Source organism: Ursus americanus, chromosome 24, assembly GCF_024610735.1.
Source record: "Ursus americanus isolate L20-20 chromosome 24, mUrsAme1.1.p, whole genome shotgun sequence".
Taxonomy (NCBI): domain Eukaryota; kingdom Metazoa; phylum Chordata; class Mammalia; order Carnivora; family Ursidae; genus Ursus; species Ursus americanus.
Genome location: NC_142150.1, coordinates 41,735,008 through 41,748,351, shown reverse-complemented (window position 1 = coordinate 41,748,351; position 13,344 = coordinate 41,735,008). Strand labels below are relative to the sequence as shown.

Below are 13,344 nucleotides of genomic sequence, written 5' to 3'. Positions count from 1 at the left end.
GAGACGCCACAACTACTACCCCGTCCGAGGCAGGGCCCCCAGCTTGAGTGGGTGGCCTCCTGGAAGAAGGGGGTGGTTCCCAAACCGGGCAGCACTTCTTACAGGATCACCCAGGGACATTTTTACAAATACAGGTTCCCAAGACCCCTCCTAGACACATTGAATTAGGATTTTTGGACCCATATATGGCCCAGAATGGGATTTTTAAAAAGCTCTCCAGGTAATTCCACTCAGGTAGCACAGCATCCAAAGAGCCTTGTGTGGTGGCCTTAGCTCTGGGAACCCCTCGGCGTGTACTTTCTCCTGGACCTCTCTGCCCTTCTGACTGAGTCTTCAGGCTGGCTTGTGGAATACTCAGATCAGTGTTTCTCTGGATGAGAGCAGACAGAATAGTGGGTTGTGGACAATGTCACCTCTTGGAGGAGAAGTTTCGCTGGTGGCCCGGTTTTGGATGCATGTTGCCCCTAGAACTGTCATGATGTCTGTGCACATGTCACATGCCACCCAGGACTGTCCCCATGTCTGTGCACACATGCCACATGCCACCTTGAGCTGTCATTTCTCCACCACCAAACTGGGTTCTGCTGAAGAGCCATCTCTGTGTGGGCTTAACCTAGCGCTGCACCTGGCTCAGTAGGTGCCAGGTAAATCATGAATGAAGACCGGAGAGAGGCAAGAGTAGGCTGTAAGGGGCATGAGCTGAAGCCCAGAGAGAGGCCGGAAGAGAATCTGGCAGATGTCCCAGCAGTGGGGTGCACTGGGGGCCCAGGATGGCCTGGCTGAGGAGGGCCTGGTGAGCCTAGTGGCAGGAAAGGGGCCGGAACTGGAGGTGGTGACAAACAAGTGGGGAAGATTCGAACACGGATTTCACAGATAAGAGAACTTAAGCAACCGCCTAGCAGAGTGCCTGGCACCTACTGAGCTGGTTCGCCTCTTAAAGGATTTCTCTTTCTCCGCCCTCGGAGCTGGGGATCAAAGCTCAGGTCCTGAAGAGGGGACCTCCCGCAGTCACCCCAAGAGGGGCCATCCTTGTCACACTTGCAGACCTTCGGGAAGCAGGCGTTTGATTTGGGGGCCCACGCTGAGCTGCTGGGGGCCCAAGGGGCGGGTCTGCAAGGCGCAGGCAGTTCCCAGCTCGCCCCGCAGGCGCTCCGCCTCCCGCCCTTCCCCCGGCACGGTCCGACCTGTTTGTCGGGAGCCTCCTCAGTCTCCTCTCGCCTTAGCCAGGTGTGCTCTGCCGACTGGCCCCGGAGCTCAGGCGCTCTGCTGGCGGGCGCTCCGTTTCCCCGCCGCTCCGCGACACGTTCCCACCTTTGAACCGACTCCCCGCCGGGAGCCCAGGCGCTCGGGACCCAGGGCTCCGGGGGGAGCGGACCCGTGGCGCGCAGGGCGCGGGCAGGGCATGGCCGGCGGGCCCCGGGCCGCGTGAGAGGCAGCGGGCGGCATGAATGGGAACGGGGTGAGCCGGGCGCACGGGCCCGGCCTCAACGGCGCAGGCGACTTTTACTATGAGGCCGTGGAAGGGGCTCAGAGCCCGGGGGACCTCCTGCTGTCGCCAGCCGCCTTCATCAACCCCGCTCAGTACGCCAGTGTGCTGGAAGGCCGCTTCAAACAGCTTCAAGGTGAGGGGCCGGGCAGATGGGCGCCGGGACGGAGGATCGGAGCAGAGCACGCGGAGCGGGACGCGGTCCGTGCTCGGCCATACTCGGCCGTCTGTGTTGGGAGACAGTGTCCAGCGCGCGGAATAATTACAAGAGGCCAGGGAAACACATGGGTGCTGGCAGAGTCGGGAAAGGCTTGGGGCCCCTGGAAGAAGGGACAGCGTGGTGGCAGCGCCCGTGTCAGCACGCCGGGAGGCGCGGAGGCGCGCAGGGTTTGGAGGGGAAGCACCTGCTGCGATAGCTGTTAGAGGAGAGAGTGCGGTCACCCGGAGGCCGTGCCACCCAGGGCTTGTTCCTATTGCCCTGTGTTTCTGAGTGGGTGTCTAAATGTGTGCGAGGAGCAGTGTGTGCGTGGAAACCAGGAAGTATGTCCAAGGGAGTTGGTGCAGACAGGCTCAGGTGCAGAGCCTGGTCATCCTGGCACCAATATTTCAGTGTATTTCTGGGACCCACTGTGTTGGGGCGGGGGATGTGTCTGTGGGTGTTGTGGGCACCTTGTAAAGTTACACTTTATCTCTGGTCCTTTACTTTGACCAGTTTTCTCCTAGCTGCCACCGATTCCGTCTTCCTCTCTTATTCTACCTGTGGGCCAAAATGGCCTCACCCCAGTGCTCCTGGCATCAGGGAAGTCTTCAGGGCTTCAGTAATGGCCAATGCTCTGGGCAATCCCCAGCTCAGGCAGGGTCTGGAGACCCTGAAAGGAGGCCCATAGAGCAGGGGCCTGCCGGTGCAGTTGTTAGGGCCCCGAGGTTGGCCTAAGTACAGGGGTTGGAGGTAAGAGAGACAGGAATAGACGTGGGTGTGTCGTTATGTTTTATGGGTGAGGTGCACAGGAATGTGAAATTCAGGGATGAGTCTTTTCGGTTTCTGAGATGCTGGTGCTGAGAAGGGAAACAAAAGTGACTCTTCAGGCCCCAGCCTCTCCTGGATTGGGTCCTCGCACTGGGCTTCTCTGGGGAAAACAGGCAGAAATCTGAGTGGCTGGAGCAGCTTCTGATGGTCTGGGCCTTTTCCCTCATTTTGTCATTTATAACGTCTAAAATGTTAATTTTTCCTTGGAATCTAAAAAGCAAGCGCTCCTCAGCAGCGTCTCCTGTGGACCAGGCAGCAAGGCATTTCCTCACCTTCTCTGAGATCCGCACCTAACTCTGCCTATTTTATCCCCTCTACGTTTCTCGCGCTCAGTGTTTTCCCTATTCCCAACTTTCAGGATTGTTCTCCTTCTTAGCATTGGAATGTTTTGATGTCCTGGGACTGGATCCCATTGTAGCCAGTTGAATGAACCCACCCCAGAAGTAGAGGAGCCCATCTTTTCTTTAAATTATCCCAGGAGAGCAAGCTGACTCAGGAAGCTTAGAGCCTCTATAATGTTGTGTCCTTCTAATGACCACTTGGAAGAGCTGCTGGTGTAATTTAAGTCCACGCCCTGTACGTCAGCAGAGAGAATAGGCACGCCTCCTGCTGCTCCTGAGCAGCTCTGGGTCTTTGCTTCGGGTTAGCTCATGCCTGGATAACTGTAACTCATCAAGGAGTCACTCACCATTGTGTGCCAGGCAGCTTACGTACTTGTCTCGTTTCATCAACAGGCACGCATTGAAGTAGAGTCAAGTAGTATGCCCGTTTTACAATGAGGATAGCAAGGCTCTGATGAAGTAACAGTGTCTCTCCACTGTTACAGCACAGACCTGAACCCAGGCCCCAGCCCTTCCCCGCACATCTCACTGCTTCTAATTTCTTTCATCCTTTCTTCTCAAAGCCTGTTTGCTCATTTTTCTTTTTTACCTTATGAGCTCATTCCAATTTCTTTATTCCCTCTTTTTAAGTTCGGGATTTTTGTCCTGGGCATCTTCCTTCCCCTCCTCCTTCCCAGACTTCATTTCCAGGTTCTCAAGCACCCCCCCCAGCCCCTCAACTCCATCAACTGGTGTTTAGAAGCAGGCGCACTATGCTTGAGGGACAGAAATGACCCCATGTTGCCACCACAGATGAGCGAGAAGCCGTGCAGAAGAAAACCTTCACCAAATGGGTGAACTCGCACCTGGCTCGGGTGACATGCCGGGTGGGAGACCTGTACAGCGACCTCCGGGATGGACGTAACCTCCTGAGGCTCCTCGAGGTGCTCTCGGGAGAGACACTGGTGAGCCGTGGTCACAGAGGGAGGAGGGAGCCCAAGAAACGGTGGTCGGGGGACAAGCTGGGAGTCACCCTTAGAGAGAAGAGTGACGGCACAGGGCAGGAAGCAGTTGGCTGCCCTCTGCTCAGAGGATGGGTTCACTTTGAGAGGCTCTGCTGCCTGGATTAAACAGGAGCATTGCTTCACGGCAACAGAAACAGTGGCCCCATTGAAAACATTTCTTTTCCCACCCACTCTGGGTGCAATTAATTCCCTTGGGAATCTTAATCTGCCCAAGCCTTCTCTGGAACCTCGGCTTTGGCTCTATGAACTTTGGCCCAGGCTTGAGGGCTGCGCCTGTATTCCTGAGGGGGGCCACAGGGAAGGTGTACAGAGCAGGGCCCTGGGAAGGCTAAGATGGAAGGAGGAGGAGGCGGCCCATGGTCCCATGTCATTGTGTCACCTATCCCTCAACAGCCAAAGCCCACAAAAGGCCGCATGCGGATCCACTGCCTGGAGAACGTGGACAAGGCGCTGCAGTTTCTGAAGGAGCAGAAAGTGCACTTGGAAAACATGGGCTCCCATGACATCGTGGACGGAAACCACCGCCTGACCCTTGGGCTGGTCTGGACCATCATCCTTCGGTTCCAGGTACCCCGGCACAGTGTCCTCCAGAGTGTGCCTCACACATCGGTGCCATACCGCGAACAGGCACGGCCGGTCCATGGCATGACTGATAAAAACCCAGAGGGTCTAGAACCTCCTATAGCAGTTTACGGTTGCTGTGTACCCAGGCACCCGACCCGGAGACTCTCCTCCTTACACAGGGTAGAGACCAGGGAGGGTGTTGTCCAACTTCTGTGGCAGGTTCCCTGTGGCCTGGTCTGTTTACTGGCCACATGTGGTAGGACCACATGTTGGTCCACAAGGGACTGGAGATTTTACAAACTGGACCGACCTTCACCCCTGAGTGTTTGAGAACTGCACGTGGGGCCTGGTCATCTGTCCACTCCTCTGCCTCAAACTCTGCTTGCCTCCCTAAAACGTCACCCTACTGCTTCTTCTGCTCCGAGCATAAGCAGCCCAATGTCCTCATACCATCACAGCTCTCCCGGTTGTCCCCTTACTCCCCGGGTATAACCTCTTCTGCTCCTCCCAGCCCCGAGCAGAGCACTGTCAGTGCCCCCCTGGAAACCCAGCTCTCAGGCAATGCTCACCCATCCACTCGCAGTTCCCCACCTGGAGGAGCCAGCGTCCTTCTCTCTGAGGAGCTTCCACTCTTCTGACTCCCCCCCCCCCATGCTGCTGCCTCAGATCCTTTTGAACCAATGTTTTGTGGTTACTAGCCCAGGAGGAAAGGTGCCCTGGCTCTGTCCCGGCACCCCTCTTATAGGTGTCTACAGAGCAGTTTCCTGCTGTGTATCGCTGAGAATCTCCAGTGACTCCAGGAGCCCCTGTTCAGGGAGTGAGGACCTCCCTTCTTTCCGTAGATCCAAGACATCAGCGTGGAAACAGAAGACAACAAGGAGAAGAAGTCGGCCAAGGACGCGCTGCTGCTGTGGTGCCAGATGAAGACCGCGGGGTGAGGCTGCCTGGGGACCGTGGCCTTGGAGGGTTGGATGCTCCGAGGCTGTGCGGTAAAGGAGGGATGGGCTTCCGGAACCACAAGCTGGGGATCCATCCTTGAGTCACAGACCGGGGCTAGGCCCTACTCCCTGTTCTTCCCGGTCTCCGTTTATAGGTATCCCAACGTCAACGTGCACAACTTCACCACCAGCTGGAGGGATGGACTGGCCTTCAATGCCATCGTGCATAAGCACAGGTGAGGAGCCGGGGTCGGCGAGCCGGCCGAGCTGCTGGGTGGGCTCATGGCCCCGGGTGCACACACGCCTCGACAAACCATGAGATGGGCTACACGGCAGTTAGGAGGGGTGAGCACTCAGAGAAGAGCTGGGATGTGGGGGCACCACGCTGCACAGAGGGCGGTGATGGGAGCCAGGGCGGTGGGAGCCGTGGGTGTGGGTTTAGGATGTCTGGTTCGGGACAAAATGGAGTTGGTGACAGGGATAAAGACAGGGGTGGCTTTTCTTTTCCTCTTTAGGAGCTCATGTGCCCTTGATACCTTCTATATTCCCTCCCCTTGTAGGCCGGATCTGCTGGATTTTGAGTCTCTGAAGAAGTGTAACGCACACTACAACCTTCAAAACGCTTTCAATCTGGCAGAGAAGGAGCTGGGGCTCACGAAGCTACTGGATCCCGAAGGTGGGGCAGAGTGATGTGAAGAAGATGCTGTGGGGTAGAGACAGAAGACAGATGAGTGGGTGCCGGGGCTGAGGGCGGGGAGTTGGGGGGAATGACTGTTAACGGGCATGGAGTTTCCTTTGTGGGTGGTGAAAATGTTTTGGAATAGATGTGGTGAGGGCTGCCCAACTTTGTGAATGTACTTTGTGAAGTCTCCTGTAAAAGGGTGAATTTTATTAAAATTATATCCCCCCCCCAAAAAAAAGCTGTAGGAAGAGGGGCAGCCCTGTGGCAGAAAGAGCCCTGGAATGTGGTTCTCTGCCAGCCCCACCAAGGAGCAGCTCTGTGACTTAGAGCCGGTCGCTTAGCCTTTCTGTGGCTCCTTTTCCTCGTCTCTAAAATGAGAAGATTGTTCTCTGTGGTCTCTAAGGGCCATTCTTACTCTAAAATTCTATAGTTCTAAATTAAGCTGCAAGACCCTGAGATCTTACCCAGCTCTGGCCTTACGGTCAGTGGGACCTGCTGACTGGCTCCTGTGGTTCTGATCTTAATGCTGATGAGACTGGCAGCGGCCCCTGGGCTCTTATTTTGGACCTGGCACTGCACTCGACATGCTTTGATTAACTCAATCCTGACAACACCCCCTGGAAATCGGGACCATGATTGTCCTCAGTTTATGGAAGAGAAGATGGGGACCTTCCCACAGGATTAAGTGACTTTCCCGAGGTCATACAGTGGGTGGAGCAGAGATCCAAACTCCAGACCTGTTTCCTCAGCCATGTCTCAGGGAGAGCAGTCTTGGTGCCGCCAGAAAAAGGAGGCAGAGGAAGGCCACGCGGCTTCCCTGCTGGAAACGCTCCTTCCTAAGCTCGCTGGGCAGACTTGGGTCTCAGTTATTTTCTCCCGGTTTTCCATCCCACCATAGCCCCGTCTCAGGCCAGAGTGACACATATCAGCTAACTAGTGGGGGAAGTCGGGCAAACATAGGTTCCTGGCATTTGAGAGACACAGTTACGATAAAGAATGTTTAAGTAACGCGAAGTCTCCTGTAACTTTATAACCTGATTTCAGTGGGTCCTTCTTGCCTGTGGGCCTTCAGAGGGGGTCACAAGGGCTTCCAGCCCTATAGTCCTCCCTATAGGTAGGATAGAATCTACCGAATGTGGGCGTAGAACCCAGGCATTTCAAGTCCCAGCCTTGGCCCTTTGTGGTAGAAGCTGATTTGTCTGAAGGACACTCACCTCCTTGGACTCACAGCTGAACTTTGGGATCGAGGTCAGAAGCCATGACCGGGCCCCGAGATGGCCCTGAGAACTGCTGGATGCTCGCTGGGCCCATCCCTCTGAACAGCCCAGCTTCCGGAAGCTTAGTTTGTATCTTCCATCTTGCTGATCCCGAATCCACTGTTTTCTTAGACATCTTTCCAGCCCCTAAGTACAAGATTCATCCCCAAATGGAAATACTGTTTCTTTTCTTGCCTTTCCTGCCCTCAACAGCTAATTTTGGTCTCCATTGGAAACACTGGGTAAAAGCCTCCCCGGGCTTCTGCATTTTGTCCTCTGCTTGTTTGTAGAAGGGGGGAAAAAACTTCGCTTTTTCATGTCCTCTTAGTCCAAATGATTGATTTGTCATTTTGCCCTAAGAGGAACTGGAAGGATGTCAGTCTCTGAGGGCTGAGGTGCGGGGCCTTGGGATTGGGGTCAGCGATCCAAGTTGTAGGTGTTCTTCTGGGAGGCAGGTTTCTAATCTCTAAACATCAATGCCTGAGCTGAGTGGTCCTTTCTCTCAGATGTGAATGTGGACCAACCAGACGAGAAATCAATCATCACTTACGTGGCTACTTACTATCACTACTTCTCCAAGATGAAGGCCCTGGCCGTGGAAGGCAAAAGAATTGGCAAGGTACCCATGGGGCGTCAGAACAGAGGTCCGGCCTAGGGGTCTCCCTCCCCGAAAGCAGAGACAGGGGAGCTGCAGGGCCGGGCTAGAGACCCCGTGGGCTGGACCCCCTTGTTGCTGTCTCGCAGGTGCTGGACCATGCCATGGAGGCCGAGCGCCTAGTGGAAAAGTATGAGTCCCTGGCCTCAGAGCTGCTGCAGTGGATTGAGCAAACAATTGTGACCCTCAATGACCGGCAGCTGGCCAACTCCCTGAGTGGGGTCCAGAACCAGCTACAGTCCTTCAATTCCTACCGCACCGTGGAGAAGCCACCCAAGTAGGTGCCCCTGGGCCGCCCCCGCTGCAGCATGCCGACCCTGAGCCATGCTGATGGCAGAAGCAACCTAAATTAGGGTGGCCTTTTGGGAGGGAAATTTGGCAGGAGGGTAATTTGGCAGTGAAGACAGAAATGCAGTGAAAGCTCATTTCCCCCAGTTCAAAGTGCCAGAAGCAGTTCCAAGATAAATTTTTAAAATAATGATACCATTAAAAAAAAAAAAAAAAAAAGGTTATGCTGCAGAAGTGCTTACTATGGTAGGTAGAGTCCACGCAATCCACTCAGATAAGATTACTGGCCAGGTGTCCCAGAACCCAATCCCAGCTTAGGGATGGGGGAGATTGGATCTGACGGGCAGGTCATCACCAGCCACACGGGAGTGTGGCTGGTGCCGTGCACACTGCAAAGGTTCGGACTGTTTACCTGTCTTAGAAATGGACTTTTTTCAAGTGTGGGATCGCCAGTAGGCAGCTCTGTGCAGTACATGCTACAACTTCTGTCTGCCTATTATTGAGCTCCTTTGGAGTTAATATGCTTCAGCTCCAAAACTAATACTAATCCAGAAAACATCTGTTCCTACACATTCCAAGAATGATTTGAGGTGTGCCCTTTGTCCCAGAAAGCCCTCTTCTGGGCACCGAACAAAGATAGAGCTTCCAGGATGTTCACTCACCTGACCTTTGTGAAAGAGTAATAAGTCACGGGAGAGCCGCTGAAAATAACGTTGAAGAAATGCACTTACTGACATGAAAAGACATTCATGAAACGGAAACGAAGAAGCAGTTTACAGAGCTGCTGATTTGTAGACGGCAGGGAGCAAATGGCTAAGTGTTCAGATTCAAAGTACCTGAGTTCAAATCCTGGCTCTGCGGTCGAGCAGTCGTGAGCGTTGGGCAGCTTATTCAGCCTCTCCGTGCCTCTGTTCTCGCATCTGGAAAATGAAGGTGATAAGAGAACGCGGTAACAGTGAGAACCAGACGTGAGCAGGGCCTGGCTCGTGGTGGGTGAGTCCTCAGCAAACGTCAGCCGTGGTTCTGATATAATCCCATCTGTGTAAAATTACGTTCTTTTTGCTTTGCCCATATTTTCTGGCTTTTGCACTGAGACCATGTATGCTTTGATGAGAAGAAAAGCACCACAGGACACCTCGTTTTGAAACGTAGAGTCCCGGGGCCTGTGTGGCCTTTGACTCTGACCCCAACCCATCCTCCTGCCTCAGGTTCACCGAGAAGGGGAACTTGGAAGTTCTGCTTTTCACCATCCAGAGCAAGCTGCGGGCCAACAATCAGAAGGTCTACACGCCGCGCGAGGGCCGGCTCATCTCTGACATCAACAAGGTGCACAGCCTTCTCCCCGCCCCACAGATGTCCCGTCCTCGACACCAGCCCCCACTGCCCTGACTGGAACGCTTGTTCCCCTTCCTCCTCCCTCTGTCTCTCCATACAAGTGCACATCATAAAATCAGACCCCAGTCCTTTTATCTTGCTTGGCATGCCCCCAATTCACTCTCTCTACTTTTGTTTTATTTTTTCACAGACAACATTGTAAGATGGATATAAGTAATAGGGTTCACCCACAGTCCTGCCACCACAAACAAATCCAGTGGTTTTCATTGTTCCCTTCCCCCTCCAGTCCTCATCTGTCAGCAGACGTGCTCCACGGCACTCATGCTGTCCGTTTCTCATGCTTCCATGCATAAGTGTCTAACTGACCATATCCCGCAGACCCACTAGACCGAATTTCCCTGGGACTCGTCACGTGCCCCCCAGTCCCAATGACCCCTCCCCGCCCTCACTTCCTGAGCCCTGGTCCTTCAGCACCAATCCTGTCCCCCACCTCGCAGGCTTGGGAGCGGCTGGAGAAAGCGGAGCACGAGCGCGAGCTGGCCCTGCGCACCGAGCTGATCCGCCAGGAGAAGCTGGAGCAGCTGGCCGCCCGCTTCGACCGCAAAGCCGCCATGCGGGAGACCTGGCTCAGCGAGAACCAGCGCCTTGTGTCCCAGGTAGAGCGGGGGGGGGGGCTCTTGGCCTGTGCAGGCTGGGCAGGAGAAATGGGAGAGAGAGTGGTGGGTGAGGAGGCCTGTTACGTGGAGAGCTAAAGGAACAAGGAATCCATCACACAGAGAAGACCGAGAGTCTCCAGAACCAGGGGCCAGAGGCTTGAACAGGAGAAAGGGAGACAGGATGGGACAGGATAGAGAGCAAACAGTCACCTTGTGGAGTTGACATCGTGCGGCGGAAGCGCCCTGGAGAGCAGAAGGGGCGAGCGGGCAGAGACGGGGTGCCCGAGCTCCCCCACTTCCCCTCGCCTGCCCTCTGCCCCAGGACAACTTTGGGCTGGAGCTGGCGGCCGTCGAGGCGGCAGTGCGGAAGCACGAGGCCATCGAGACGGACATCGTAGCCTACAGCGGCCGGGTGCAGGCTGTGGATGCTGTGGCCGCCGAGCTGGCCGCCGAGCGCTACCATGACATCAAGCGCATCGCCGCGCGGCAGCACAACGTGGCACGCCTCTGGGACTTCCTGCGGCAGATGGTGGCCGCGCGGCGGGAGCGGCTCCTGCTCAACCTGGAGCTGCAGAAGGTGTTCCAGGACCTGCTCTACCTCATGGACTGGATGGAAGAGATGAAGGTAACGGCGGGACGAGGGGGCGAGGGGCGCGGGGCTGTAGCCGTGCGACTGGGGGTCCGAGCCCTTGGCACATCTTAGTGGTGGAGTAAGTCTCCATGCGGGGCCCTGACCCCGGTGCCGGTACACAGAGCAAACAGGGCTCTGCCCTCGCTGGGCTCACGTTCTAGTGGGAGGAGGCCGATGAGGAAACCCATGGGCCTATCATGACACAAAATAGCAGGCGGACATAGAGCCTTTAAGGAAACTGAGCAGGGCCAAGTGGTGAAGTGGTCCAGGAAGGCCTCTGAGGAAACACAGACTAACACGAGGAACCGGCCCGGGGAGATCTGAGCGGGGAATGTTGCAGGCAGAAGGGACCGCCCTGGGCGTGCACAGGCGTGCTGTGTTCAGCATAGGAAGGAGGGCCAGGGCACTGCAAGCACAGGAGGGGCCCTGGATGAGGTAAGGGTGGGAGCAGCCACCTCCCCCAGGGCCTGCCAGGCCTGCTCAGGGGTTTGGGTCTTGTTCAGAGTAACGTGGAGGACTGAGAGTGAGCAGAAGGTTTTGGAAAGGAGAGAGATGATTCTGCCTTCATGTTTTCAAAGGTCACTTTGACCACAATGTGAAGGAAGGCCACGAACAGCCCAAGTGGGGGCCGACGCGCCAGTTAGAGGCTGTGCAGTCATCTAGGCAAGGGATGGGGGTGAGGGTGGGCCTGGAGAGACCCTGGAGTTGCTGGGGTGCTGGGGGCTGAGCTGTGACCGCAGGAGAGTGGCGATAATGCTGGGGCTGAGAAGGTGAGTGGAACGGAGATTTTGGGAGCAAGATTTGTAAGAAAGTCAGTCATTCCACAGGAGGGGGGTTGAGTACAAGATGGCCGGGGTGCTGGCACAGAACTGGGGTATCACTGCGTGTGTGAGTGGGGGCCGACAGACAGGAGCGGCTGTGCTCATCGGGGCGTGAGCCCTGAAGCCACCCAAGGAGGCTGCGAGGTGCAGCGGATCCAGGGAAAGGGAGCGAAGTTGGCCCCCGCGTGCGGTGGGCCTGAAAGAGGCCTGGCAGGGGGGTGGGGGGACCTGGGGGCCCCCGAATGGGCACGGGCACGCCGCCTGTCCCAGCAGGGCCGACTGCAGTCTCCTGACCTGGGCAAGCATCTGGCTGGAGTGGAGGACCTGCTGCAGCTGCACGAGCTGGTGGAAGCAGACATCGCCGTGCAGGCGGAAAGGGTGCGGGCCGTGAGCGCCTCGGCGCTGCGCTTCTGCGACCCAGGCAAAGGTGAACCCTGGGAAAGAGCTGAGCAGGGCGGAAGGAGAACAGCCAGACTGGGAAAACCAGGACGGGAAGGATGAGGGGCTGATGGGCAGTTACGGAGCTAGGGAGGGGGTGGAGATTCAGAACCAGGGATTGGTAGGGGGCAGCGGGGTGGCTGGGCTACAGCTCTCAACCCTCTGCCCCGACCTTTCAGAGTACAAACCATGCGACCCCCAGCTGGTGTCGGAGCGGGTGGCCTCCCTGGAGCGGAGCTACGAGGCGCTGTGCAAGTTAGCTGCTGCCCGGAGGGCCCGGCTAGAGGAGTCCCGGCGCCTCTGGCGTTTCCTCTGGGAGGTGGGTGAGGCCGAGGCCTGGGTTCGGGAGCAGCAGCACCTACTGGCCTCAGCAGAAACTGGCCGGGACCTGACTGGCGTCCTTCGCCTGCTCAACAAACACACGGCCCTGCGGGGCGAGATGAGTGGCCGGCTGGGGCCCTTGAAGCTGACGCTGGAACAGGGCCAGCAGTTAGTCGCCGAGGGCCACCCCGGGGCCGGCCAGGCCGCCGCCCGCACCGCCGAGCTGCAGGCCCAGTGGGAGCGGCTGGAGGCCCTGGCAGAGGAACGTGCCCAGCGGCTCGCCCAGGCCGCCAGCCTCTACCAGTTCCAGGCCGACGCAAACGACATGGAGGCCTGGCTGGTGGATGCGCTGCGCCTGGTGTCCAGCCCCGAACTGGGGCACGACGAGTTCTCCACGCAGGCCCTGGCCCGACAGCATCGGGCCCTGGAGGAGGAGATCCGGAGCCACCGGCCAGCCCTGGATGCCCTGAGGGAACAGGCCGCTGCCCTGCCCCCTGCGCTGAGCCACACACCAGAGGTGCAGGGCAGGGTGCCTAGCCTGGAGCGGCACTACGAGCAGCTGCAGGCCCGGGCAGGCGAACGCGCGCGGGCCCTGGAAGCGGCCCTGGCGCTCTACACCATGCTCAGCGAGGCCGGGGCCTGCGGCCTGTGGGTGGAGGAGAAGGAGCAGTGGCTCAATGGGCTGGCCCTGCCTGAGCGCCTGGAGGACCTGGAGGTCGTGCAGCAAAGGTAGGACCCCTGCGGACGCCCTGCAGGAGGGCTGGTGAATGGGACGGCCTGTGTGGGCGGTGGGCCCCCCGCTAACCGCCTGCTCTTGCTATGAGCCTTTGAGTCTTTTTTTTTTTTTAAGATTTTATTTACTTATTTATTTATTTGAGAGAGAGGGGAGAGAGGGAGAGCA

The 13,344-nt window shown here is 57.0% G+C and overlaps 1 protein-coding gene across 7 annotated transcripts in view; it reads left to right on the top strand.

Annotated features, from left to right (window-relative positions):
* The window catches only part of SPTBN2 (spectrin beta, non-erythrocytic 2), a 50,465-nt gene that overhangs the window by 20,971 nt on the left and 16,150 nt on the right, over positions 1 to 13,344 (top strand). For 3 of the 7 annotated variants that reach the window (XM_087855058.1, XM_087855056.1, XM_087855057.1), the window contains 12 exons: positions 3,647 to 3,798; positions 4,252 to 4,425; positions 5,265 to 5,356; positions 5,516 to 5,596; positions 5,921 to 6,036; positions 7,805 to 7,917; positions 8,043 to 8,230; positions 9,450 to 9,567; positions 10,074 to 10,232; positions 10,555 to 10,857; positions 11,955 to 12,111; positions 12,302 to 13,172. In XM_087855058.1, the coding sequence (XP_087711184.1) occupies positions 3,647 to 3,798; positions 4,252 to 4,425; positions 5,265 to 5,356; positions 5,516 to 5,596; positions 5,921 to 6,036; positions 7,805 to 7,917; positions 8,043 to 8,230; positions 9,450 to 9,567; positions 10,074 to 10,232; positions 10,555 to 10,857; positions 11,955 to 12,111; positions 12,302 to 13,172 (2,524 nt within the window). Of the gene's footprint in view, positions 1 to 938; positions 1,623 to 3,646; positions 3,799 to 4,251; positions 4,426 to 5,264; positions 5,357 to 5,515; positions 5,597 to 5,920; positions 6,037 to 7,804; positions 7,918 to 8,042; positions 8,231 to 9,449; positions 9,568 to 10,073; positions 10,233 to 10,554; positions 10,858 to 11,954; positions 12,112 to 12,301; positions 13,173 to 13,344 lie in introns of those variants that run through there. The other 4 variants (XM_087855059.1, XM_087855060.1, XM_045775705.2 and 1 more) reach the window with 3 other exon arrangements.